Raw genomic sequence first — 24,586 nt, 5'->3', positions numbered from 1 at the left:
GGGGAGGCTGAACATCCATTGCCTGTCCTTGAGGCAGGACCCACATCCGAGGATAGCCACTGCTACCGGCGAGAAGCTGCTCCGCTGGTGGATGGCTCCTTCTGGAGGTCTCTCTCCGTCAGGCTAGAGGACCTGCGGGTGCATTTACAGCACACGCTGCATTGCGGTGCTCTACGTTGCATGTCTCGGTGGCTGAGGATCCAGGATAAAAATACTTCTCCAGTAATGAACAGGTAAGCTGGTAAGGGGCCTGCTATTTTTAGAGCACAAACCTACCTGGATCAGCAAATTTTCTAAGCCACAGAGTGACACTGCGGATGGCGGGGAGACTGTTGTGGGTTTGCGATTTCTGTGCCTGGCTGTGAAGGGTGAGGTTGTTATTCCCCCAAAATCTATAGCTCCTAGTCTTTAACCAAGAATATTTTAAGCCAAGAGTGAACACAAAGCTTTTGCCATGACAGTTATTTAACAGTTCTTTATTTAAGTTCAGATCATAATCCTCCTTTTCCCTCATTTTGTGATTACCTGTTTATCCACCTTTCATTTTGCCAGGTTTAAGAGACTCTGCCATGAGTTGTTCTTGAAAAACCTTTTCAGAAAGTTTTAAAATCACATGCACATACGTATGTATCTCTAAGTATATGCATATATGGGTCTATACACGTGTGTGCATGTGTGTGTATATTTATGTTTGTATGGGCTCTGATTCATATTCAAAACTCACTGAGGATTTTAGATTGGCAAAAGTTGCCGGCTTAGTGTGTTTCACCTTCTTATTTTCTTATATGCATGTTTGTCTGTATGATTTGGGAATTATCCTTCCGAAGAACCCAAAACATAGTGTATCCATAGGTTTTGTTTACTGCTGCAAAGCAAGCAGACTCACTCTTCACCGCCTGGTTTCAAAATATATTGCAAAGCATTTTAAAATGTTTTTGTAAGTGTGCATTTAAAGGCTATGATATGTCTAACAACTGACACCGGTTGGACGCGTGTCTGTGTGGTGCAGCGGCTTGTGTGGTGCACGTCCACGTGTCTGTGCAAGGTTTTGGCACCTCACGGACTTGCACCTTGAGAACTGTTGTGTAATTTGGGCTGACTCAGCTGTATCTACATGCACTGAACAAATACGTATACGGGAAGGCAAATGTAATCTGCTTTTCTTCCAGCAGCTGGTAATGCACTGCCTGGCTTCCTGAAGAACTCGGCACAGATCTACCCACCTGTAAAACAATGTCATTTCTCCTACTGTGTCCTAACAGCTTGTTCTGGGTGCTGTCAAGGCACATTAGATCGCATCAGTTCAACACTGGAAATTCATTCAAGACATTTTGCCAGGCTGCCTGGTGGCTGCTGTTGGGAATAATCCTACTTTGCTCTCCAGCACACTGTTCTGTTTTTAAAATTGGACTGCTCGGACCCTGGAACTGTGACCCCTTCTTTTCCAAAGCCTTTCCCCACGTGGCTGCCAGGTTAGCAGTGGGACGAATAAGCAAAGATCCTCAACTAGCTCTTGGCCACAGGCTGGATTATGTGGTCCTGCAAGAAGAATGTGAGACATCAAGAGCTCTGGTTAGATTCATTGACTTTGGAAAGCTTTCCTCAGCTTTCATAGGCCCTCTGAACCCTGGCTTCTGTGAGGTGGCTACACTTTTGGGGAAAACTGGAATAAAGCCATCTTCTCATGGATGTGCATCAATTATAAACTGGATTCTACCATCCACCACCCTACATTTGCAAGGACCCTGCCCTCTCCAACCCGAGTTTTGTTTACAATAATGAAATATTTTAACTGGGCTCATGTTGGCATCATTGCTTCCAATGAGGATATTTGGATGGACACAGCCAACAAGTTAGCAAGTGCACTCAGGAACCAGGGGCTTCCTGTAGGCATTGTTACATCCATGCGTAAAGGAGAAAAAGGCATTGAGGACACCTGGAATGAGATTAAAGAAGTTGGTGGCATTAAAAGTAAGTGCTTTGAGTCTCATTCCTTTTTTTTTTATTTTCTCCAAGGTAAGACTGCATTGTTATCCAATAGGCATAACTCAGAGAATGAAATTTTGAAGTCATTTAAGTCAAGCAGAATTTTATCTCTGACCCTAATGGAGCCAGGGCTTCACATAAAAAAATGCTGGGCATTTTGTATGTGATGGAGATAGGGCAAAACAGTCTTCTACAACATGAAAGATTGGGTCCAGCTTGTCTGAAAAAATATTTAGTAGGCGGGTGTCTGTGCTTGACCCTGTCAAGTGTAAAGAGGGGTTTATAGGAAGGTTTTATATTTATGGTGTTTTGGATTATGGATTATCAAAAATCTCATGCTTTGATACTATGTCCTTGCTACCTGTGTTCAATGAAGGTATCAGAAGTGAAATCCAGTGTTATACACCACATACTAAACCAGTGGAAGGGCTCTTGTTGATGTACAGCATATAGTAAAGAATGATCTTTTTTCTCTTGAGAAAATGTGGGGAAAAAGTCATGTTTTTCTGGTTCAGAGCCTTGTTAGGAATTCTGTGATGGAGCTCTGATCCTGGATGTACACCTCTGCAGTCAGCACTGTGAATCCAGATGAGGATGCATTTCAGCTAAGACTGACTTTTATGCCAAAGATTAACAAGGGTAGCAAGGTGCTGTCTAATTTGGAGTTTTATCAGTGCTCAAATCTATGCTTGAGACCAAATCCACCTTGGGTGGGTTCATCTCATCACCATCACAGCTCTCCATGTGAGGTAGAGATGATGGGCTCCCTTCATAATCAACGGAGAGAACCAGTCCCTCTTCAAACATGATTCATCTGACCAGCTTAAGCTCCCTGCTATAGTATGGGATGAATCACTGCCTAGAAGTACCCGTTTCTTTCCTGTAATTCAGCAACCTGAAAATGTTCTTGTTCACTTCAGCTTCTGCTTTGCCAAGCATACTTTTTCTCCTAAGGAGAAAACACAGCTATTCTGGAGATCCTGCTCCCTCAGAGGAGCAGGCAGGTCTCCTTTGCAACTTTCCTTCCCATCGTTGCCCTACTTTGCTCCTCTCGCTGACTGAGCTTTGAAATGCTGTCTTGGATGAAAGAGCAGGAGTGCTTCCTTTCATGAAGGGCCAGTGAGCACCGTGGAAAGCCTGTTAAACAATTACACCCTTATTTCAAATCTCCCCACCAGACACGGGGACATTGGCCCCGTGGCATTTTGCAGGCAAAGACACAGAGTCTGAGACGGCCAAGCACGGACCAGATGCTGAAACACAACACAGTGCCAAACCTAAAAATCTGTATATATGGTGACAGGGTGAATGAGTGGAGCTTGGGCACTGCTAACGACTGTGGTGTCTGTCAGCTCAGGGCACACAAAGGGAAAGCTCATGTCTCTCAGTCAATAACAGTAATGACCATGACTACCCATCACGTTAGCCCATGCCTCACTTCAGTCAAAATTTCTCTCCGCTCCTCCTTTTGTATGGCTCCAGGAATGGGTCATGCTCACAGCCTCCTTCGTTAGATGTTGCAGACCTCCAGAGCCTGAACAAAATTGGTGTAGCTCCCAGCTTCCTCAGCACATAATGGTGGTGGACCATTAGAGTCTGACTTGATACAGCAGTTCAGACAGGTCTTTTATTGGGGGGGAGGGGGCTATTTTGTGTTGAAAACCCCAAACAGATTAACAACACTGTGATCCTTGTGTTTCAGTTATACTCCTGTGCATGCATTCTGTGCTCATTGGAGGGGAGGAACAGGCCACCTTACTCACAAAAGCTCTGGAAATGGGACTAGCAGATGGAAGATACGTCTTTGTTCCATACGACACTTTACTGTACAGTCTTCCTTACCAAAACAACTCATTCAACGTCTTTGATAATGACAGCAAGCTCCAGGAAGCCTATGATGCTGTGCTGACTATCACACTGGAGTCTGGAGAAAGAACTTTCTATGATGCATTCAGGGAAGCTAAAGAAAGTGGTGAAATAAACAGGGATTTGGAAGCCACCCAGGTAAATATTCTTTCTCTCGGGCTTTTCTGGGACCTGGTAATGGGAGACATAGGACAAACAATAGTTATAGATAAAGTATAGGCGAGAGACAACCCAGACTGTATGCTTTTATTTCGAGAAAAATATGGTGAAAGTTGGATGTGGTCTGCATTCATTTGGAAAGAATATTTCTCCTGGATGTCTGGCAATCTAACTCAGTTGGTTCAACTGCAGGACCATGCTGGGAATTCAAGAGAAAGGGGTTGTCTCTCAGGTTCTCAGATTTGGTTTGCTACATGCTAACTGCTGTAGGCCCAAGCCGAAGAGGTGTCTCCTAAGGTGGGTAAAGTCCATGGAGTTTGTAAGGCACCAAAATAAGATGTCCGCATGCCTGAGAATTTGGCAGGATGTGACAGACAAATGAAATATTGGATGCTTCTAGAGGGAAATGCTTAGGATCATTGCTGCCTCATTCTTCTTAGCACTATAGTCAAAGTTATTCTTTCTCAGCACAATTATCTGAATGTCACCAGTAGCCTATAAAAAAACAAGTCAGTTGCTACCTTGTAGACATTACAAGAATTGGGGAATCTGTCGTATTGGTGAAGAGATGCAGGATTCAGCTGAGCTGATCTTCAAATCTCAGTATGATCTTTCAAAAAATTACAAGTACTTTTAAGGCATGATTTATCAGATCTGCATGGATGTCTACTTTAGGAGGAGATGAATCGTGCCATGAAAGCATTCATTTCTTTCCCTTCACTATAATGAGAGCCCAGGTTAGCTATATTGAGTGTAGGGTTCTTCACTGTAGGTGTCTACATCTGATCAATGAATCCCACCACAGATGTCAAATTCAATGGCTCCCAACAGCACTCCTCATTTTATCAAGAGTGTATGGCTGTGATCTCTCTTCACCTGCCAACTGTGAATGACCATGTGATTGCAAAAGCCACCGTGTGTGTTTTTAGAGGAGGGGAAAGTTATAGGTTCCTAAATCAAGTCTGGCACAGAAGGGAGCAATGCAAGGAGAAAAGGCTTTGGTACCCCAGAGAATGAGTTTGCTGTGGCTCTGCTTTGTGATATTTACGTCTTAGGAATAAACAATGTTCTGACAGAGAGGACGGATCCTTTGTGCATGACACTTTAATTACCTGGGTAGGGAGGCGAGCCTCTGACTTTGATCTTCTGTTTGTGGAAGATGGTTTAGCGCAGTGTTTGAGGCAGGTTGTGATAAAATGCCAGCTGAACATCAGGCTCAGAGTCTTGGCTCTTCCCATGATAAAGCAATTTTACATGGTTTTAAAAATATTTTGAAATTGTATTTTGGGAAGCAACCATAAGAAAAAACAGATATTCAAAGTCACACATATATTGGGTCGATCCAGAGCTACCTTCAACCTAAGATTCTTCAAACCCGTTACTCTGTGAGCCTTAATGCTCAGGTGTCTCAGTTGTTGAGTTTACAGCTTAGCCAGTGGGACATCTTCTGCCACAGATCTCAAACAAGAGGTTGGCAGCAGTATATCCTGACCTCAATTTCTCCTGTATTTTTTAGGTTTCTCCACTTTTTGGAACAATCTATGATGCCGTTTACTTCATGGCAATGGCTATAGACAGTGCTCAGAGGAAAGGAGTCAGAATCTCAGGAGCTAACATAGCTGAGCACACAAAAAACTTCAGTTTCCCTGGATTTAGTCACCGGCTAGAGACAGACAACTGTGGGAAGGGGCTGAGCAACTATGTGATACTGGACACAGATGGTCGTGGGAACCAGCTCTTCCCGACCCACTTGCTGGACATGTCTTCAGACTCTGTGAAGTCCCTAGGCTGGGCCATCCACTTTCCCACCGGAGCTCCACCCAAGCCAGACTCCAGCTGTTGGTTTGATCCAGATGTTCTCTGCACTGGAGGTAAGACAGACAAAAAACCAGGATCAAATGGCATTGGGTCCATGCTTCTTATTTATTTCATCTTTTCTCTTACTCCAGGGGAGAGCACCCAAAGAGAAAACCCTAAACTCAAGAAATTCATATAAATATGACCAGTCATCATGCTGTTTGTAATGGGAGTCCTATACAGAGATCCCACTATTGATCCACAAGACTCTCTTTTGCTTGTTAGGTCAATAAGGTTGTTGCCACTGTTGTGTGCTGGAAAGAGTTTTCCAGGTCTAACAGTCAACATCTACCTATTTTGATTGCAATCAATATATGCCAGAGACTCCAGCCAGCGCCGTGTCCCTGTCCTTCCGAGGGACAGGGCACTAAGAGGATTTGCGTTGAAGACAGCCGAAGAGAGCTGCAGAACAGCAGATGCTCTCACCATCTCTCCTGGTTAACCCCAGCTTCTTTACCCAGTTAGCTATGCAGCTTTAAGGATCATCAGAGCTCAGCTCATCAAGAAAAGACTATAATCATTACTCAAAATAATTTGAGTTACTGTAGACAACAGAGGAGATAAATGAAGACTTAGGGGCAGAGATATCTGTGCTGCTTCCTGGGTTTGCGAGACTGGGCACTGGTTTTACTTATTATTTTTAATTTGAGGCAACTGTGGTGCAGTTTTAAAGTCCACAGGGAAACCAAAATCTCAGGGTAGGATACTTAGCCTCCACTTGACATATTTACTTATAATACTAAGCATTTACTCCTGCTGCTCCAGGATATGACTTAAACAGACAAAATTAACCACATCTACAGAATATTTCATTCAGCAGCTGAGAAAAACATTCCCCTTGGCTCAGCCATAGCTGGTTTAAATCAGTGTCGCTCCATGGAAATTGGAGATATACTGATCTTACAGCAGCTGGCAAGCTATAGAAAAGACAAATACAATGCTACCGTATATCTAATTTTGCACTGCTACGAGGAATGGTGTAGCAATTTAGCATCCCATTGCAGTCTATGGAAAAATCCCACTGAATTTTAGAGAGATCAGATTTTATGTTCACGCCTTACAAAAGCATAAAGGTCTAGGTATTTGTCAGTGAAGCGGTAATTTATTATTATTACTAATATTTCAGAGACTGAATTTTATGACTAGAATTAAATCCAGGCTTCAGTCTGGCTTTTGTATGGAGTTAGGGTTGGAGTGGGGTTGGATGTGAAGCTGCCAGGCTGCTGTGGTTCCTGACCCCAGGTCCACCAGGAGCGGGGCTGAGCAGGTGCTCCCCGAACACGTGGACACGCACACACACACACACAAACACACACACACTGCAGACACAGCCAGCCACCGACAGGAGAGCAATGTGTTTGCAGGCACCACTACCCACAACCAGCATTGCTGAGACATGGACAACAAAAATGGCCTGATCCTGTTCTTATGCACCACTTAATCAGGCTCCAAGCTTGCTACCACATCTCACAACCCCAGCTCCTGCACACATATAAATGCATCCTCTGGTAGATGGTCCAAACCTGTAACTCCCCAATAGCCAGCTCTCAAACCCTTTGGTCTCTGCAGGAGGTGGTCTCCAGACTCGTGGTCTCTCATGGGTTGCAGGTTCCAGGACTTCTTATCTTACCTGTTGGTTAGGTTGACGTGAAGTCTACAAATGTCACACGCGGGCAGAGAGCACTCTCACCCAGGAAAAAAAAATGAGGAATAGGGGTTAAGAAGAAGGTAGGACAGACTGCGATGATCAGGTGCAGGGTTTGGCTTGAAAAATGCACAACATGCTTATGTGTGACCAGCACCCCCATCCTCTCCAGTATCCCATACCTGAGCATCCCCAACCCACCCCCATCCTTCCCTTTCCCCATTTTAGTCCTTTCCTCTAAACATCCCGTAAGAAGTTTCACATACTCCCACAGTCCCCTTAAAGCATCCCCTAACGAGTTTAAGGCAATCCCATAAGTCCCCTCAAGTATGCCATAAGTTTGCTCTTTCCCATGAGCCCACGATAACCTTGCTTTCACTTCTGATTAGTTATAAAGTTCTGGTTGAGCTTCCTCAAGGCTTTGCATCATTCCTGCAATGGCCCATCCATCAGCGACATGAGTGCTCTGGTCTTTGGTATTGCTTTCGCTATCTCCTATTCCTTAGGGTTTGTTTATCTGGGTGTTTATTTTTTACTTCTCTTGTCCTTTTACTGTCTCTTGTTCACCCCAGTGAATTCTGTGCTCCAACCAGCTCTTGCTCTCAGCTTATCAGATGCTGCTTCAGTGAATGAAATTGGATTTGGATGTTTTCCAGCTGTGGAAGACTCCTCATGTCATGATGTGTAACTGTGCCCCTACTTCAAGACAAGGACATGATCAGGGAGAGACCCTTTGCTATTCCTTGGTCTTCTGCACTGCCTTTCAAGTACTACTTTACCTTAGAGTCCCCTAAAGTAAGGCCAGGCACTTTTGGGTTATAAAATGCAATGGTAATAAACAAAAGAATTTCTCTGAGGCTCTTTCGCAAAGGAGATTTGTTCAGACAGCAGAGTCTATGGGGGCTACCTGAGGAAGTTTAGGAGACAGCACCAGTAAAAAAACCCTGATTGAATACAGAAGAGAGCATTAACAAACTCCACATTGTTCCTACCACATTGTGGTCTGGGTTACAGATTCTCTCTGAAAATGTTAGAAGGCCATGCAGAGATGTGAGATGGGACTTTCATACCCCTACACTTCATCACTGGTTTGTCCAGGAGGCATTTGCTCCTTTGTCCAGCAAGAAAACAAACCCATGCCGCTGTGACTGGGCTATTCAAAGCTCATTCTCTCTTTAATAACAAGTTTCCTAGCAGGCGATCACAGCCCCAGAGCACTAGGTCTTCTGCATGTCTGCCTCTAAGCAGATCCAGTCCCTCCTTTTCCATGAATTTAGCATTGTGCAAGACCTTTATGGGATGTGTTCTGGCTTCACACTCACACCAGTCCTTCTGGAGAGGGGCACATCTTTGGCAGCTCCCTTGCCTTCTAGGGATGAACATTAGGTTGCTGCCACCTGCTCTTATGGGGACCACAACACTCTGACTTTGTCCATGCATGAAGAACAAACCATGTCCTCCAGGCCAGCTTGGTGTGGTCTTGCTCATTCCTGTATTCAAGGTGAGCACCTCCTGGAGAAAGCTGGCTGTGTCTCCGTTGCACTTTGGTGAAGTGAAACCTTGGTCTACATCCACACTGTCTGCGAGGTGGAGAAAAGGGTGTGAAGTATCCACTCTACTGTGCCTGGATTTCTTCTCAGATGGAGGTGTACAGCGCTAGTTCCAGGCTGGACTCTGAAAGCAGAGTGACTTCTTATACAGAATCATAGTATCATAGAATCACAGAATGGTTTGGGTTGGAAGAGGTCTTCAAAGATCATCAAGTCCAACCCCCCTGCCATGGGCAGGGACACCTTTCACTAGAACCATAGAATAGTGTGGGTTAGAAGGTACCTTTCAAGGTCATCTAGTCCAACCCTCCCATCTAGTCCAACCCCACACTAGATCAGGTCGCTCAAAGCCCCGTCCAACCTGACCTTGAACACTTCCAGGGATGGGGCATCCACAGCTTCTCTGGGCAACCTGTTCCAGTGTATGTGTGAGGACAATCAGAGACTGGGGCCCTGGGCTGAAGCAGAAAGTAGGTCCAAACCCAGCAGGAAAATTCCAGCTAAAATGGTCTGTGTTTTCCTGAAAAGGACATCAAATTTCAAAAATGCCTGCAGCTTTCCCTGGGAAGCTCTAGGTTTCAGTGCTTCCAAAAAGGCCTGTGATTTACGTGCAAGCATGACACAGAGTTATGAACCTTTTATCAACCCGGATTTCTCCATGCTTGTTTGTGTTTAAGGATCTCTGAATACAAACAGAATAAAATAGAAAAAACAGAAGACAGAAGAGACAGAGACAGCAAACAGTTCCCACTGGAATTTAGCTCATCCGCTCATGTCGGCTTTCCTTAGCTCTCCGGCAAAGACACTCATGAGCAAAGTATCTGTCTCCAGTACTTTCTGTCAATGGGCCCGCTGAGGAAAACATCAACTTTCTCCTCCTTCTCTTCTGCTCTTTTCAGCATTAGAGATCTGTAGCAGGGAATGAAAAATCCCAGATGGGCTGGTGACTCACACTGGCCGTCAGTTTGATACCACATGATAAAGATTTTTCAGCATTTCAGTTCCTGGAGAGAAGAGGGTCAAATGTTCAGAAGTTATGAACTTTGCAGAAGCTGCTTCTAAAACTTAATACTTCCCTGTGAGTCCAGTCTTTATTTACCTGAAGAAAAACTATTTTTCCACTGATCCACAGCTCTCGGCCTGGTATCGAAAAAAAGTGCATGGAAACAAATAATTAAAGTAGTTGCAGTCTCATGTAAATAAAGTCAGTATTTGTGTATTCACAAATTAACATTGCATAAAAATTGTCTTCTAGCATTCTCCTGGCTGAATATTTGACTTTGTAGTCTAATGGTCTGATATTGATGTTTTTAATATTATTGCCTAAATCAAAGGGATTTTCTAATTCACTGATTCTTTTCCCCTTTTTGCACAGGGATTGAGCCTACAGTCATGATTTTGGGAGTAATGCTGATATTTGCCCTGGTGCTTTGTGCTGTGGGCCTGGCCTCCCTCATCAGGTGAGAATTGCAGCACGTATTTGATTTGGTGCCACTTTTAGCTTCTGTGGGAGACTTGCACTTCAACCAGCAGTTTGGACCATGTGAACACATAGCAGGTTTGACCGTGGTCTTTGCTCTCCAGCCACGTATCTCTTCACTTTATTAAGTGGTAGTGGCTCGAGCACTGCAGGCAGTGGTTCTGCAGTCTCAGGAGCAGCCATTTTACCCTTAATCCAGTCCAGGTTTGGAAGAACATTGCAGTCTGTTGCTGGAAGGATTAGCTGGATGATGGCTCTGAAGCATTAGGAGGGTGACCATCACTTTGGAAGTGCAAAGTGTGCTGCACAAACCAACAACAGGAATCTTCCTTAAGAACGTCGCAGTGGAGACTGAGTGGGCTGCCATGTTCAATCTCTTTTTTCTTATTCCAGATCATTCTTTCCTGGATTTCTGTCCCTAATATAATCACGTTTCCTATGAAGCACCTAGGCTGACCCTCTTTCCTTTCTCCATGTACTAAAAAGAAAGAGAGAGATAATATCTCTGGAGAGGGTTCAGAGCAATTAATTAGGATACCTCTTTATTACCAAGCAGATTTACTCCCTGTTTTGAACTGGAGTCCGGCTCCCTGGTCATTCACGTTGCATATATATTAGTCTGGGCATGGGATCTTTGGAGTAAATGTAGTAGTCTGCTGGGGAAGTGACAGTTTCCGACAATTGCATAGGTCACACTTGCGTCCCAACTCTATATCCAAGGTGGACATGAGGCAGCATGGACGGGGTGGTCCAGGAGCTATGGGTTGCTCTTTGGCAAGGACATTATGGCCATAACCTAAGGTAATCTGCTCCAAACCAGCCCCTGGAGTAATCTGTCTCTCATTATTGATGTCTTCGTGGTGCATGACTGAAATTAGAGTGAAATTAGACTGAAATTAGAAGGTGTATTTACTCAGCAGCAATGAGTTTAGCAGAGCAGTGTTCCTGGGTTGTCCCATCCAGCTCTGCCTTTCAAATCATCCCAAAACATGTTTTCTCTCCACTCCTGAATCATCCCTCCAAATCCAGATGGTATAAGGCCACCCAGCAAGCGTCACCCCAAACAGTTCCCCTGCTTATAACATACAGCTGCTTCGGATACCTTGTAATTGCAGGCACTGAGGAGGTTGCCTCCATCCACCCGCACTTTAAAGCCCTTGGCCACCAGCCTCTACAATTACGTAAATAAAAGACAATCTTTCTGCCTACTCGTAAGCTGTTCCACAAGTACCAGACTGTGCTTGGGAAGGCTCAGTCATGAGTAAAGATGTATGGCCATCTGCAAGGGGAAAAAAGAAAAAAGTCTAGCATGACTCAGACAATGATTTATGTTAGGGAAGGGCATGTCTGGAACTAAATTTAAACCACAGCATGGTCTCAGTTCAAACGTGGGACCTCTGGTCTTAGCTCTGCCAGGGATCTGCTGCATGACCTTAATTATGAGTCACTACACACTCTGTGCTTTGCTTTCAGCAGAGGGGTGCTTTCCTCCATGCTTGGAGGAGAGGATATGATTGACCGAGCAAGGTGAAAAGTACATAAGTGATGAGTTTTTTGCATGAAGCTGAGTTGGGTGGCTTGGGCCAAAGCAGTTAGAGAAAGATTATAAAAAATCATCCCAGGTGATGCCTGTGGCCATATGGCCAAGGCTCCCTCTGAACCCCAAAAAGGTGTCCGTGCTCTTCTAAAATGCCTGGAGTGGTACATACAATAGAAATCATGGTGATCTATGGATATTTTGTGAAGTGGATTCCTTCTACAGTACAGTTAGCAAAAGGCATCCTATTGCCCACCTCATCAGGAAAAGTCTTAGGTGTGTGCAGATCAGACATCTGCTGTAGCGTAAACAAAGTTACTTAAACAAATGAAGTGACATTGAGGGCAGTGGGGAAGCTTTCCTTTCCCTTCTCTGTTCCTGCTTGATGAGTTTTTGACTGTCTAATAGATATAGTGTGCTTTGTGCTCAGTGTTAGACCTTGACATCCATTGAAATAGTGGGTTCAAAATGACGGGGTGTGACTTCTGCCTCTTCCCTGAGTCCCTAAAATGGCCATGTGGTGGGTATTAGTGTCAGATGTAGCCCAGCTAAAAACTAACAATGAAACTCTGGAATGTTTCATATTGATTTGCATGAAGTGGATGTAAGCCTGTTTGAACTATCCCGTGAACATGTAGTCCTTGACAGTGACACATTTCTCGTTGTGGTCTCTTCTGCCTTGCAAATTCAAGAGAAGCTACGCAAACAGCAGGATGCAGTCAAGCAACAGGTAGTGTCTTTGCTGGTCTGAAAACTATTCTGAATTTTCTCTCTCACCCGTGGCAATCTGGCAAATCTGGTAGCCTATCAAGGAGTGCAGAGAGTCATCCCTTGGAAAACGGGCAGCAGCATCCTGTGAAGATGCCAGAAGCACATTTGTCCTGTATTACACAGTGTGTGATAGATATCCCATCTGGCTCAGAGCCTGGAAGAAGTAGATCTGAATCAGCACAGTCGTCTTCTTGATCTAATTACTCCTGACCAAGAGGAACAGCACTGGCTCAGCAATACTGCTTCCAAGACCTCCACGCTGCATTGCACTATGCCATGCACGCCAAACTGCTCATCCCCTGTAGCTTTTCCCTCTGTACAAGCTTGCAGTCATTACAAGGAGGTATCTTGCTGTGTGCTTTATACCGCACCATGCTACAATATAGAGATTCAGCCAGCACATTTTGATGATCACTTGTGTCCAGGCAGCTTTTATAAATTACCCGTGGTTCAGTTTCAGGACCTAAGAAAGGCTGGTGTGCCCGAGAGCTGTTTGCTCACCAGCTAGATTGGCTGGTCTAATAAAACCTATTGTTCTCTCCTAATGGAGAATGATTTGGGATATGAAAAATAAAACCAAGCAAAACAAAGTATGCATTACATACACATCCAATTCATATTTGTAACTAGATTGACTCAAGTTGTCTATTTGTGATGAGACCCTTTGAGATTATAGCTTTTGTTGTCTGACAATTGGATAACCCTTGCTATTTGACTCAGGGGATTTCAGTCCAAGTCAGGACATCATGATTTGTCTACTGCTTTCACCCCATGTCCATCCCTGCTGCCACACCACATGCTGCACTTTCCTTATACTGCAGGGAAGCCAGATGTGGGGGACTCAGAGGTGGTGTAAACTGGTTACCTACCTAAAAATGATAACTATGGCTCTCCAAATCTCCCAGGCATAATATCTTGAACAGCCAGCTGTTCAGGGGACCTAACAAGATAATACTAACCTTGGATGACCTCATCTTCATCAACCCAGAGCTACATAAAAAGGTAAGTCCTTCCACTCCTGAAAATAATCTGGTGGGACACTCAAAGACAGGTTTGCTATATGGTAGTTTCATACCCATGAAGGTCTGGGAAGGTCATTTACTTCTCCATGCCTTGTTTTCCCCTGCGTATCAGAAAATTTCCCATATGCTGAGTGGTTTTGAGTCTCGGATTAGATGCACATGCAGTGTCAGAGCTGCTATGATGATGCAAAATAGTACCCTTGGTTGTGTTTATTCTAACAGCCAGGAATTATTCTTTGTTCTTGAGGTTGGATGGCGTAGCATAGTTCATGTTCATATAGCTAAACCATCTTACCCTCTATAATAAAGTGTCTGCATCCAAACTACATCCTGGGAACCATTCCTGGCCTGTGCTGGCTCCTGCCCAGAGCTGGGGATCTTCTGGGGGAGTGTTATTTGACACAGGCCCAGGCCCAGGACCGTGCCAATGATATGGACTGCTGTGGAGCAAACCCTTTGCCTAGGTCACTGGCACAGATAAAGGCTTCTTGTCTACACCAGAGGAGACACTTCCCTGTGCCTTGCTCAGAGGGACACCGCCTCCTCTGGTGTCTCCCCCGAGCCACGGCATTTCCATCACCTAAAGTGCTGCTGTAGTGTTTCAACGTACTAACCAGGGTCAACCTTATGAGCCTTTCAGAGGTACTCAGAGAGGTGAGATGGGAAGTTTGGGAGGTTTGGGAGGTTGCTAGCATGGGTGAAATGTATGGCCCGAGGCAGAGCTGGAGTGGAGGTTTACATCCAAAGGTGGTAACTGTCTTGCACCTGCTTTCCTTGCCTTCCAGAGGCTGACCTTGGACAGTCTGACTGATGCAAACAGCGAAGCAGCCGACGGCAGAAGCCTGAAATCCATAACCCGCTCCTTTTCCTTGAAAAGTGCAGCTGCCACCCACAAAACCTCCAACGTGGCTTTGTATGAGGTAGGTAGGGACCTCGTGTAGCCTTCTCCCTCCGCTTCTGTTCACTGAGCTGCTCAAGTGAGGAAAGTCTTGAGCTCCAGTACTGTAGGTCCCAGGATGGAATATTGCTGATGGACCCTAAGGGTGAAAATAAGTTACTCCCAAGCATGGACTTACCAGTGTTTAAGGTGACTACCCCAACCCTTACCCTGACACTTGGAATCATGTCGGGTGGTGGTATTCAGCATCCATACGTAACATTGCCAGGTCTGGTCCCTGTTAGAGATGTCACCACCTAAAGGCACCATGAAGAACCTTTCTTACAAGACAGCCTTTAGGTGGTGACATCTCTAATAAGGACCTTTCTTACAAGACAGGATCCAAATACACAGAATAAAGGTTATCAAATTCCCCTTTGTGCCAATAGGACTGTATGGAGTTTAAGCAGAGGCAATGGCCAAGAAAACTCACCCCATCCATCAGTTCTTTCCTAAAAACACAGTTTTTTGAAAAAATGGCATGGCAATTTTTCCTGAAAAGGAGCGAAATAAACTGGATCATTAATGCCAGAGAAAAGCTCTGGACAGAGTTACTTTCCTTTTTAATCAATTTATCATTGTTTATCAGGTATTAATACACCTTCCAGGTATGAAGTTCTGATCCAGGTGAAGGTACTGCCTCACCTCATTTTTTGAGGGATTGCTGTGGATATTCTTATTTGGGTGCAGTATAGAAAGAATCTACTGCCAAGAACATTGAAAATCCCCAACCGCTTTCAAAGTCAAGGATCTGGAGTTCAGACCTAGGTCCCAATGTTAGCTGTTGCTCAGAGACTTGCTCTATCACTCACCCACCTGTATATTGTGGACAGGGAGACTGGGTGTGGCTGAAAAAAATTGAGACGGGAGAAGTTCACAATCTGCGGCAAAGCTCCACCAGCATCTTGAGGAAGGTAGGAACAGGGGATGACAAGGCATGTGGAGGGAAGGTTGCTCGGGGGACTTTTGCAACTGCAGGGTGTTTTTATTCTCCTTGTCTCCTGTTTATCCATTGAATCAGGCACCATGGCTGTCAATGAGTCTTGCCGGGTGAAATCTGGTGGAACGGATCATGCATGACTGCATCTGACAAACTTACCAATGACCCATGTGTCAGAGTCAGCAGCTTGCAAAACCCCACCCTGGACCTGCCACTTCAAAGCTGGGGCAATGCTGAATGTACAGAGAGTCCTCTAAGTGACCTTGTCTGCAAAGGCAGAGTGGTTTGGAGGAAATCATCCCTGCTTGTCTCAGGGCACGATGATGCACTGGTAGCTATTTTCATGTGTTATTTGTTGACAGTGTGGCACGGACACAGTTGTGCATTTCTCTGGGATTTGCTTTGTGTCTCCAGCTAAGATGCCTGTTAGAAGTTTAGTTATAGTCTTCAATTTTATTATTATTACTAAATGACAAGAAAACACATTTATTTTCCAAATCCAAGGCCATTAGTTGTTGACAGCTACTGCTAACACAGGAGTGGCATTTTTATGCATATAAATATAACAAATTTACCAGGGCATGTCTCCAAAGGCGCCACTGATGGATGACTTTGGATCCTCCAGGCATGGTATTGCTTTCCAGATCCGACCAGAGCTGGAGCAAGTCTCCACATACTGAACTCAATTTACCCCAGTGAAGCCATTTTGTCCTAGTGAAAGATCCAATCCAGCTTGTCTAAAGAAAAACAAATTTCTGTTCAGTTTGCTTTTGCTTAATGGATAGACTAAGAAAAGCAAAGCTTAAAAAGAGTGTAGGGTAGCTGAAAGTAAGCAGCAAAGAGGTTGTTTGCTTCCCCATCCTTGTGTGAAAGACTGTTTGGGAGTACAAGAATGATAAGGACATCTAATGATATAAAGAAGCTGCTGAGCAGATGTCTGGCTGACTTGGTCTCGCTGTGATTCACTGTCTTGTTTCAGATGAAAGATCTGCGCCATGAAAATGTGAATCTGTTCCTGGGCTTTTTCTCTGACTGTGGCATCTTTGCCATAGTGACGGAGTACTGCTCCCGAGGAAGCCTGGAGGACTTGCTGAGAAACGAAGATATGAAACTGGATTGGATGTTCAAGTCCTCCCTCGTGATGGATCTAATTAAAGTAAATCCGTTGCTCCTGCTGAGGGGTGACCTGCGTGTGCCTTTTATATTGACATAGCTATTTCATCCAGGACTTTGGGATTTTTATAGTAATGTAGGGAAAACTAATGTGAATGTAACTATACCGGTATACAGCGTCTTTAATAGAGACCTCTCATTCTTGTTTTGTTCCCATCTGAGAGAAGCACTATTTGGGGTGATAGGACTGAATCCATGCAACAGGATGAGAGGTTAAAACTACACATCAGGCTAGAACTAAGAACCTAGAACAATGAATTTGTTGACAAATTCATACTTTCCAAAGGCCCTTTCTTGTCATAAATCAGCAATGCATCTGGCATGGAACCAAACCGTAGCCATCTCCTGTCACAGGATGGCTACACGTCTGGTCACTTCAGAAGAGTGTTCACACACTTCCAATCATGTCCCATGTGTTTTCATCCCCCTAATGGTGAACTACCAGTCTGGGACAGGTGGCCTACAGAGGGTAGACTGCCCGAACCATTCTTACAGCCCATGATCCACCTTCTGATCCTCCTTGAGGGAGCTGGGTAAGGGCATCCAGCTCTTAATGGCTTCCCTTGACCTAACCATTGGGTACCACTTGTGTCCACCTTCTTAACCTTGTCTAAAGGTACAACTTCTGAGTGCAGTGAGTCTTAGGGCTACAGAGGGAGGCATCTGACTGTTCCTAAAGCTGCCAGTCCTTTCCAGTATTACTTTAGGGCGCAGATAGCCCAATTCTTGTTTCTAATCCGTTTCTGAACTTTTCCCACAGTTTCTTGGGTTGATCAGCACTGCATTTGACGTAGAGTCAATGCTGTATTTGGTGCCATCCAAGGTGACAATTTGGCTCGGTGTCTCTGAATGCTGACAGATAATATAATTCTTAAGGAACAGCCTCAATCTTTTCTGTGTTTCATAGGGAATTAGGTATTTACATCACCGAGATTTTGCCCATGGACGTCTCAAGTCTCGTAACTGTGTTGTGGATGGCCGGTTTGTGCTGAAGATCACTGACTATGGTTATAACGAGCTCTTAGAAGCACAGAAATGCCCGTATATTCACCCACCCCCAGAAGGTAGGTGCCATAAGGAAGTATTTTTGGGGGAATATTTGTCCATCGATTTAACAAATGCTTGTCCTAAAGCAGTTGCAGGCCAGTGGCCACATAAGGATTTATGCGCTCAATCTCATGACATCTAGTTACTTGTATACAATGCGTTGTTACAGGAAAGGATAAGCAAAGTTTTTTCAGACTTCCTGAAAGTGAAGTGAATAGCAGAGTGTCATGGTAAGGAAAAAAGATTTTATTGTAAGCAGTGACAGAACTTAATCTTGTCATGGTTGGAGAAGGATTTAAGTGCCCCTGAAATCTGATCAATCCTGAATTTCTGTGACCGATGGAATTGGCTTCACATCCTTAGCACCAACCCTATATTTGAAGTTTTAGGTTAACCCAAATGCAAAAAGAGCCTTGTTCTGTAAAACTAAGCCATCTGAAACACAAGATGATACGGGTCTCTCTGAAATAGGTCCTCTGCATGCCAGTCACCAAAGGCTGCCACATGACATTCCCACCACTTAGGGACAGCATCTCGTGGGACCAGGTTTGGAGACTTTGACAGGATTTCTTTCACCTGGCCATTGCCTCGGGGTTCCTTTGGTATCCCAGTTTATTCTTGAAACCTGGTTTCAAGTAGTGTGTAGTGTTTTGATCCCTCTGTCACAGGATTTGGTTCCTACACGTTTCCAGTGTCTCAGATAGATAGGGCAGTTGCCAGAAGACCTTCTTCTCCTCCCTTACAAAAGTTATATATATTGCAGTAGCTGAAATGTTCCTTATTCCCATTACTCAGAATGCACAGTTACCAGGGTAACAATATCCCCGTTTGAAGAAGATTCATTTCTTGATGTGGCTGGGTATGTTTTACAACTGTGTTTTTCATCACTTGAACTATTGGATTATAAAGACTGATCATACTTCAGACTGCCACAAACTGCTTTTACAGAAACTACTTTCATCTAAGAAGAACTACAGAATATATTTTATTTAACTGTTGCTTTGTAAAAGAGCAACAACCGTAACAAGAAATGCGGGCTTCAGCGCCTACATTTTTCCTGAGCGATATTTTCAAACAAAAACCAGTGTTAACGCTTTTGGCAATGGTGAGAAGACTTCTTATGTAGATGTTCAAGGTTGGTGTTTTAGCATGTAAATTGTTGGTATAGCAACATTTTTTTAAAAGGTACAGTGAAATTTGGAAAATTCAAATTTTTTATCAGGATGGAAGTTTAATATTTCTAACACATCACAAGAGATAAAAAAGACTTCATCCAGTAAATAATGAAGTATGTTCCAACCTTTCCTCAAATGACTGAAATAAAGTGTTCATTTAAGCACTTAATTTGCGATAGTCTGAGCTCAAGTGTAAGAAATGTGATGCTCTTGGTTTTTTTAGAATTGCTCTGGACAGCTCCTGAGTTACTGAGGGACCCAGACATGCTCAGAAAAGGCACGTTCAAAGGGGACATTTACAGCTTCGCAATCATCCTACAAGAAGTAGTTGTTCGGGGTCCACCATACTGCATGTCAGAGCTCTCAGCCAAAGGTAGGCAACTATTTCAGTACATTTTTAAGGCTTTACACAGAGCGCTCAAAAAACGTCTGGCCAAGCCCCTTGGGTAAAACAAAAACATTTCCATTAGTATGGAAATAATGTCCCAATCTCATGACCTTTCTCAGTGACAAAAGGCTGTTTTCAACGAAACATCCATAATAAACATCAAAATATGTAGTTCTGATCTCAGCTGTGGTACGTGACTCATCACTGCTGTCAAGGGGGTTGGGGCTCTGGGTACCCCCCAAGATGCTTCAGAGCTGGCCAGCAGTCAGACCCCTGCAGCACCTCCAGTTCCCTGTCAAAACTTTGACTTTTCATCATGGCGTGGGGTGAAATCTGATGGCAGAATTTCCCATAGCTTGGAAACTCCTTTGCTTCCCACTCATCGGCCCTTTTGTGTATGTCACGGGGGTTGAGGTTTTTGAACTGGACCCCTTGCTAGCATCCTGTTTTGTCCATCTGCCCATCTATTTTTCCTTAATTACTTCCCCATTTAAAGAGATTCTCCCTTCAGCAGAGATCGAAGTGATACATCATGACCTCACTGACATATATAAGATGGCTTGTATCAGAAACAGCAAATAGGTGAACTCCTTAGGAACTGTTCATGGTGCAACTCTCATCATTAGTTCAAACTGTGCTGTCCATGCATAGGTAGAGCAAATACACTGCAGTCAGGGTCAGGTCACGAGCACTTGAACAGGGAGCAGGTGAGAACAATCAAAAAAGAGCTGATTTCAGTGAAAGCCCGTTCTCAACACGTTTTAAGCTGGACAGTCACCAAGTGGGGTATGGCCATTCAGTATCTGCCTGTTCAGCGCCTTGAAAAATGGGGCCCTGACCTTGCTGCACCCCAAGCTGCTGCAACAATGCAATGACGATGATGATTCTGGTGTAACCTGCTCTGTAATTCAGAGCTGGACCTATGATGTAGCCTATGATGTAATTAGCAGGTGTCCCCCCACCTAGTCCCCATGGGGAACCTCCAGCAAATGTTGCATGTAGTGCACTTGAGTTTCCTGACCTGATAAAATGATGAATTTCCACTCGTTGCGTCCTAATCCTCAAGGAGCTTTCACTTGTGGCGTGAACTTTAAAACTGTCTGGGGAAGGCATTTCCCCTTGGCTGCCCCTGGAAATACTTGGGCCAGGTGCTTCGGTTAGTTCATTTGGTGGAGACTGGTGGGATGAGCCAAAGAGCTTTAAAGTAAACTGTCAACACCGAAAAGCTGTGGGTACTCACAGTAACAGCTGTGGAAATGCAGGGCTCCTGCCAGGAAGAGGGTGGTTTTCACTCCATTTGACTGCTCTGCACTACACAAAATGAAACCTTCAAATACAATCACTTTGGGGTTTTTTTTAAGCAGGAAGATATAGTTCTACCTTCTTACAAAAAACACATTTCCTCCAGGATTCCTCCTTTCTTACTAAGAAATACCTAAATTGAAGTCAGGGTTGGGTTCAGACATCACACTCGCCTGTCTGTGCTTCAGCTGTCAACGAAACCTGCAGCTCCGCTCCTTCGCTGTAGTGCTGTTTTATCTAAAAAAACCGCAGATCCAAGGACTGACTTCTCAGGGTCTGAAAGCCCAAGCTCAGCTCCTTATTAGTCTTATTTCACCTCTGGATAGGGAGTCACTTTCCAGATGTTGTTTTGAACCCAAACTCCCCCCCTTAAAATACTTTCCACTGTCTCCATTTCCATCAATCATCTCCTACATACTGGTTTGCAGTTAACGACGAAGTTTCAGAGGCTGGTATCCTTCCTGTCTGGGCTTGGCCATAACCCTCTGCTCTCTCAGAGGACTGCAGATCCTAACGGAGAGAGTCAGAGGCAATTTCATTAAATACAAGCCTGAAGGCTCACACATCCATCTGTCACACAACCTTCCCCCATCCAGACACTTTATTGCTCGTAACCTGGTTCTCCAGGGACAAGAAGGCAGATGAGTCTCTTATCTTTTAAATCCTCCAAGAGACTCCTGGCAGAGGAAAGCAGAAAACCCCAGCTTCATTTGACACAGCCATTGGGTGGTGAGGAATAACAGTGACGGCTGAAGGAGAGAGCAAGGGACAGGTGAAAAGGTCCACCTCCTTTAGCCCCACCAAGACCTTCCATCTCACAACGTGCTTCCCGTTCTTCTCTTTGTCACAGAAATTATAAAGAAAGTGAAGAAGCCCCCTCCCCTGTGCCGCCCAAACATAGCCCCTGAGCTGGCCCCCCTGGAGTGCATCCAGGTAATGAAGCAGTGCTGGGGTGAAGCCCCCGAACGACGTCCAACCTTTGAGGAGGTATTTCATAAGGTCGGTGAATAGAGCAGCAGGTGCAATCCTTTGTTTGTACTTGGCAGGAAAGTGTGGGTTTTTTCTTTAAATGAGCCCTTAAATAATGATTGAAGAAGCCCCAGAGCTCTAGTCTTGCCTTTGCTATCGGGTTATTTTATGGTTCATGGTGCCTGGCTTACACCTTGTCCTGAGCTTGGGCTGCCATGGCACCACCATGTGGGAGGTGAAGCAGGCTGGACATGGGCTTGGTGTCTTCGCATTTGCAGTGTACCTGCACAGATGGTCTCGTGGAGATCAAAGATCTGTAAATTATGATAGCACCTTCAGATCAATATGTTTTTTGATCTTCTAAAGTATTTAAAAGGTGATTAATTTAAAAGGAAAATTCACCAAAGGCTGTTAAACACAAAGATACAACGTTTGGCATAGGAGGTCTCTGAACTGCAGATTGGTGGAGGCTGGGAGCATATCCCAGGGAAATATGACTGTACCTGAGCCCTGTTTGAACAGCTTTCCCAGACATCTGTTACTGGCCAGTCTCATGGACAGCTACTGGCAAAATAAACCCCTTGTCTGATCCAGCAGTACTGTTCCTATGTTCTTATAAGGTCAAACTAGGTAAACCAATATCCGTAATTTTTACCTTTCGGTTCTATGAAACTATGAATAATCTTCCGCCCATGTGACACCACTGTTGAGTCTAAGGCAGCTTCTGAAGCCACAGGTTATCCAAATGGTCCAGAGGCTCAGCTTCAGGTCAAGACGAGAAAGCACAACTCAGTGAGGAGTTGGGGATGGGAGGTGGCAGTACACATACATGCCAGCGTGCAAAGGTGGATTTAAGATCAGTAATACATAAGCAGGTTGTAAGTGTTGCTAATGCCCTGAAATTTGCGCCTCTGAATCCAAAGAGCTGCAAGTTACCCTGAAGGTTAGTCATGGGATAAATGAGGGTGCGAATTTGCAGCATGATAGGACTCCATAACAACTCACATACACGTTGTCATCTCACGGAAGGTGGTGTTTCGCTTAACCCTCACTGAAAGTTCATAGAGGAGCAACATGCTCCTGAGCAGCTTCCATAGTTATTGATGCAAATTCACCCTCTAGTTTGCCTTTTTCCTTTATTGTTGAACTCTTGCCACTGACGAAGCCAGTCTTCAGCATTGTCCCTTTAAAATAAGTGTTCACTTTTTGTTCCTTTCCAAAGTTAGAGTGCTACAATGGTGTACTGAGATGGAGCAATAACTCTCCAGTTTGATTTTCCAGTTCAAAACCATCAACAAAGAGAAAAAGACCAATATCATTGACTCAATGCTCAGGATGCTTGAGCAGTATTCGAGCAACCTGGAAGATTTAATCAGGGAGCGGACTGAAGAGCTAGAGATTGAAAAACAGAAGACAGAAAAACTACTGTCACAAATGCTGCCCCCGTAAGTACTGGTACTTTAGATGGTAAAAAAAAAAACCCATAGTTAGACTGGACAACACTGTTTCCCAGAAGTGAGCAAGACTGCAGAGCTGACCTCCAATTCTGGCAAGCACCTTGCAAACAAAGTCAGAAACTTTAATCACTGCTTGTTACAGCCATATAGAACCTTCTATTTAGTGGAAGATCTTTTGAGCACAGTAGGACAGGAGTGTCCGAGCTCTTGGGCATGCACTACAAAAGGGTTTGTGCCCTGTCATCTTTGCTTGCGTTGTTATTTCAGATCAGTGGCAGAAGCCCTCAAGACTGGTGGCACTGTGGAGCCGGAGTATTTTGACCAGGTGACCATCTACTTCAGTGACATCGTGGGCTTCACGACCATTTCAGCCCTCAGTGAACCCATTGAAGTAGTTGACCTTCTGAATGACCTTTACACGCTGTTTGATGCTGTTCTTGGAAACCATGATGTTTACAAGGTGAGGAGCATCTGGGCATGAGGATCAAACTGTCTATGGGTCAAACACTCTTGTAGTTTTATTCTACACCTCTTTTCCATCTTTTTCAATTTATTTATTTACTTTTTAATGTAATGGTATTTGCTAGGTGGAGACAATTGGTGATGCCTACATGGTTGCCTCAGGGCTCCCAAAACGGAACGGAAACAAGCACGCGGCTGAGATAGCCAACATGTCCCTGGACATCCTCAGCTCGGTGGGAACGTTCAAAATGAGACACATGCCAGAAATCCCCCTCAGGATACGAATCGGGCTGCACACAGGTAGGCAGCGGCACTCGCCTGCGCCTGGACATCAAAGCACTCCTTTGCAATTGTATTTCCAGCTTTGAATGCTTTCTCCCTGCCTGCCCCAAAACAAGCACCCTTAGAAGATGCTTTAAAATCTTCCATAGCAACAAGGGCATTAAAATGGAAACACAAACCCCAAGGAGGAAAATGGCTCAGTATCATTTGGGGGAGAAATTGTGTATTCTGTCGCAGTCAGGAACTACATCAGACACGTTAGTCACAAGGGTTTCGTTGTAAGAGTGGCTCTTTGATGTGCCATAGGATCTTCACCGGTGTGATATGGAGACATCCAGTGATGTCTTTGTAACTCTGTTCTGAAATGAAAAAGCACAGAAAAACAGGCATATAAAGTGAAAGAATGAAAAGGTTGGGGAGATTTATTACAGGTAGGACATAACTGGAAGAATATGTGATACAGCTATTAAGAAAAAGTTATGTTATAAAGAAAGTAAATTATCCCTAATGTAGAAGTCATAATCTATTCAATTAACAGAAAAGTGGCTTGTTTAAAAAAAAAGAGGAAGTTTTTCTTATAC

At 44.4% G+C, this 24,586-nt stretch overlaps 1 protein-coding gene across 1 annotated transcript in view; it reads left to right on the top strand.

The window, feature by feature from the left end:
• Window positions 1–1,233: 1,233 nt before the first annotated feature.
• LOC127028159 (retinal guanylyl cyclase 2-like) overlaps window positions 1,234–24,586 on the top strand; it is a 46,101-nt gene continuing 22,748 nt past the window's right edge. The window contains 15 exon segments of the mRNA XM_050913934.1: window positions 1,234–1,648; window positions 1,651–1,971; window positions 3,689–3,990; window positions 5,528–5,882; window positions 10,439–10,523; window positions 13,757–13,853; window positions 14,659–14,793; window positions 15,644–15,724; window positions 16,730–16,906; window positions 17,831–17,987; window positions 19,369–19,518; window positions 21,686–21,834; window positions 23,086–23,249; window positions 23,529–23,721; window positions 23,849–24,023. Coding sequence (XP_050769891.1) covers window positions 1,234–1,648; window positions 1,651–1,971; window positions 3,689–3,990; window positions 5,528–5,882; window positions 10,439–10,523; window positions 13,757–13,853; window positions 14,659–14,793; window positions 15,644–15,724; window positions 16,730–16,906; window positions 17,831–17,987; window positions 19,369–19,518; window positions 21,686–21,834; window positions 23,086–23,249; window positions 23,529–23,721; window positions 23,849–24,023 — 2,956 coding nt within the window.

The sequence above is a fragment of the Gymnogyps californianus genome, chromosome 1 (genome assembly GCF_018139145.2).
Source record: "Gymnogyps californianus isolate 813 chromosome 1, ASM1813914v2, whole genome shotgun sequence".
NCBI lineage: Eukaryota > Metazoa > Chordata > Aves > Accipitriformes > Cathartidae > Gymnogyps > Gymnogyps californianus.
This window is presented reverse-complemented; position numbering and strand designations above follow the sequence as displayed.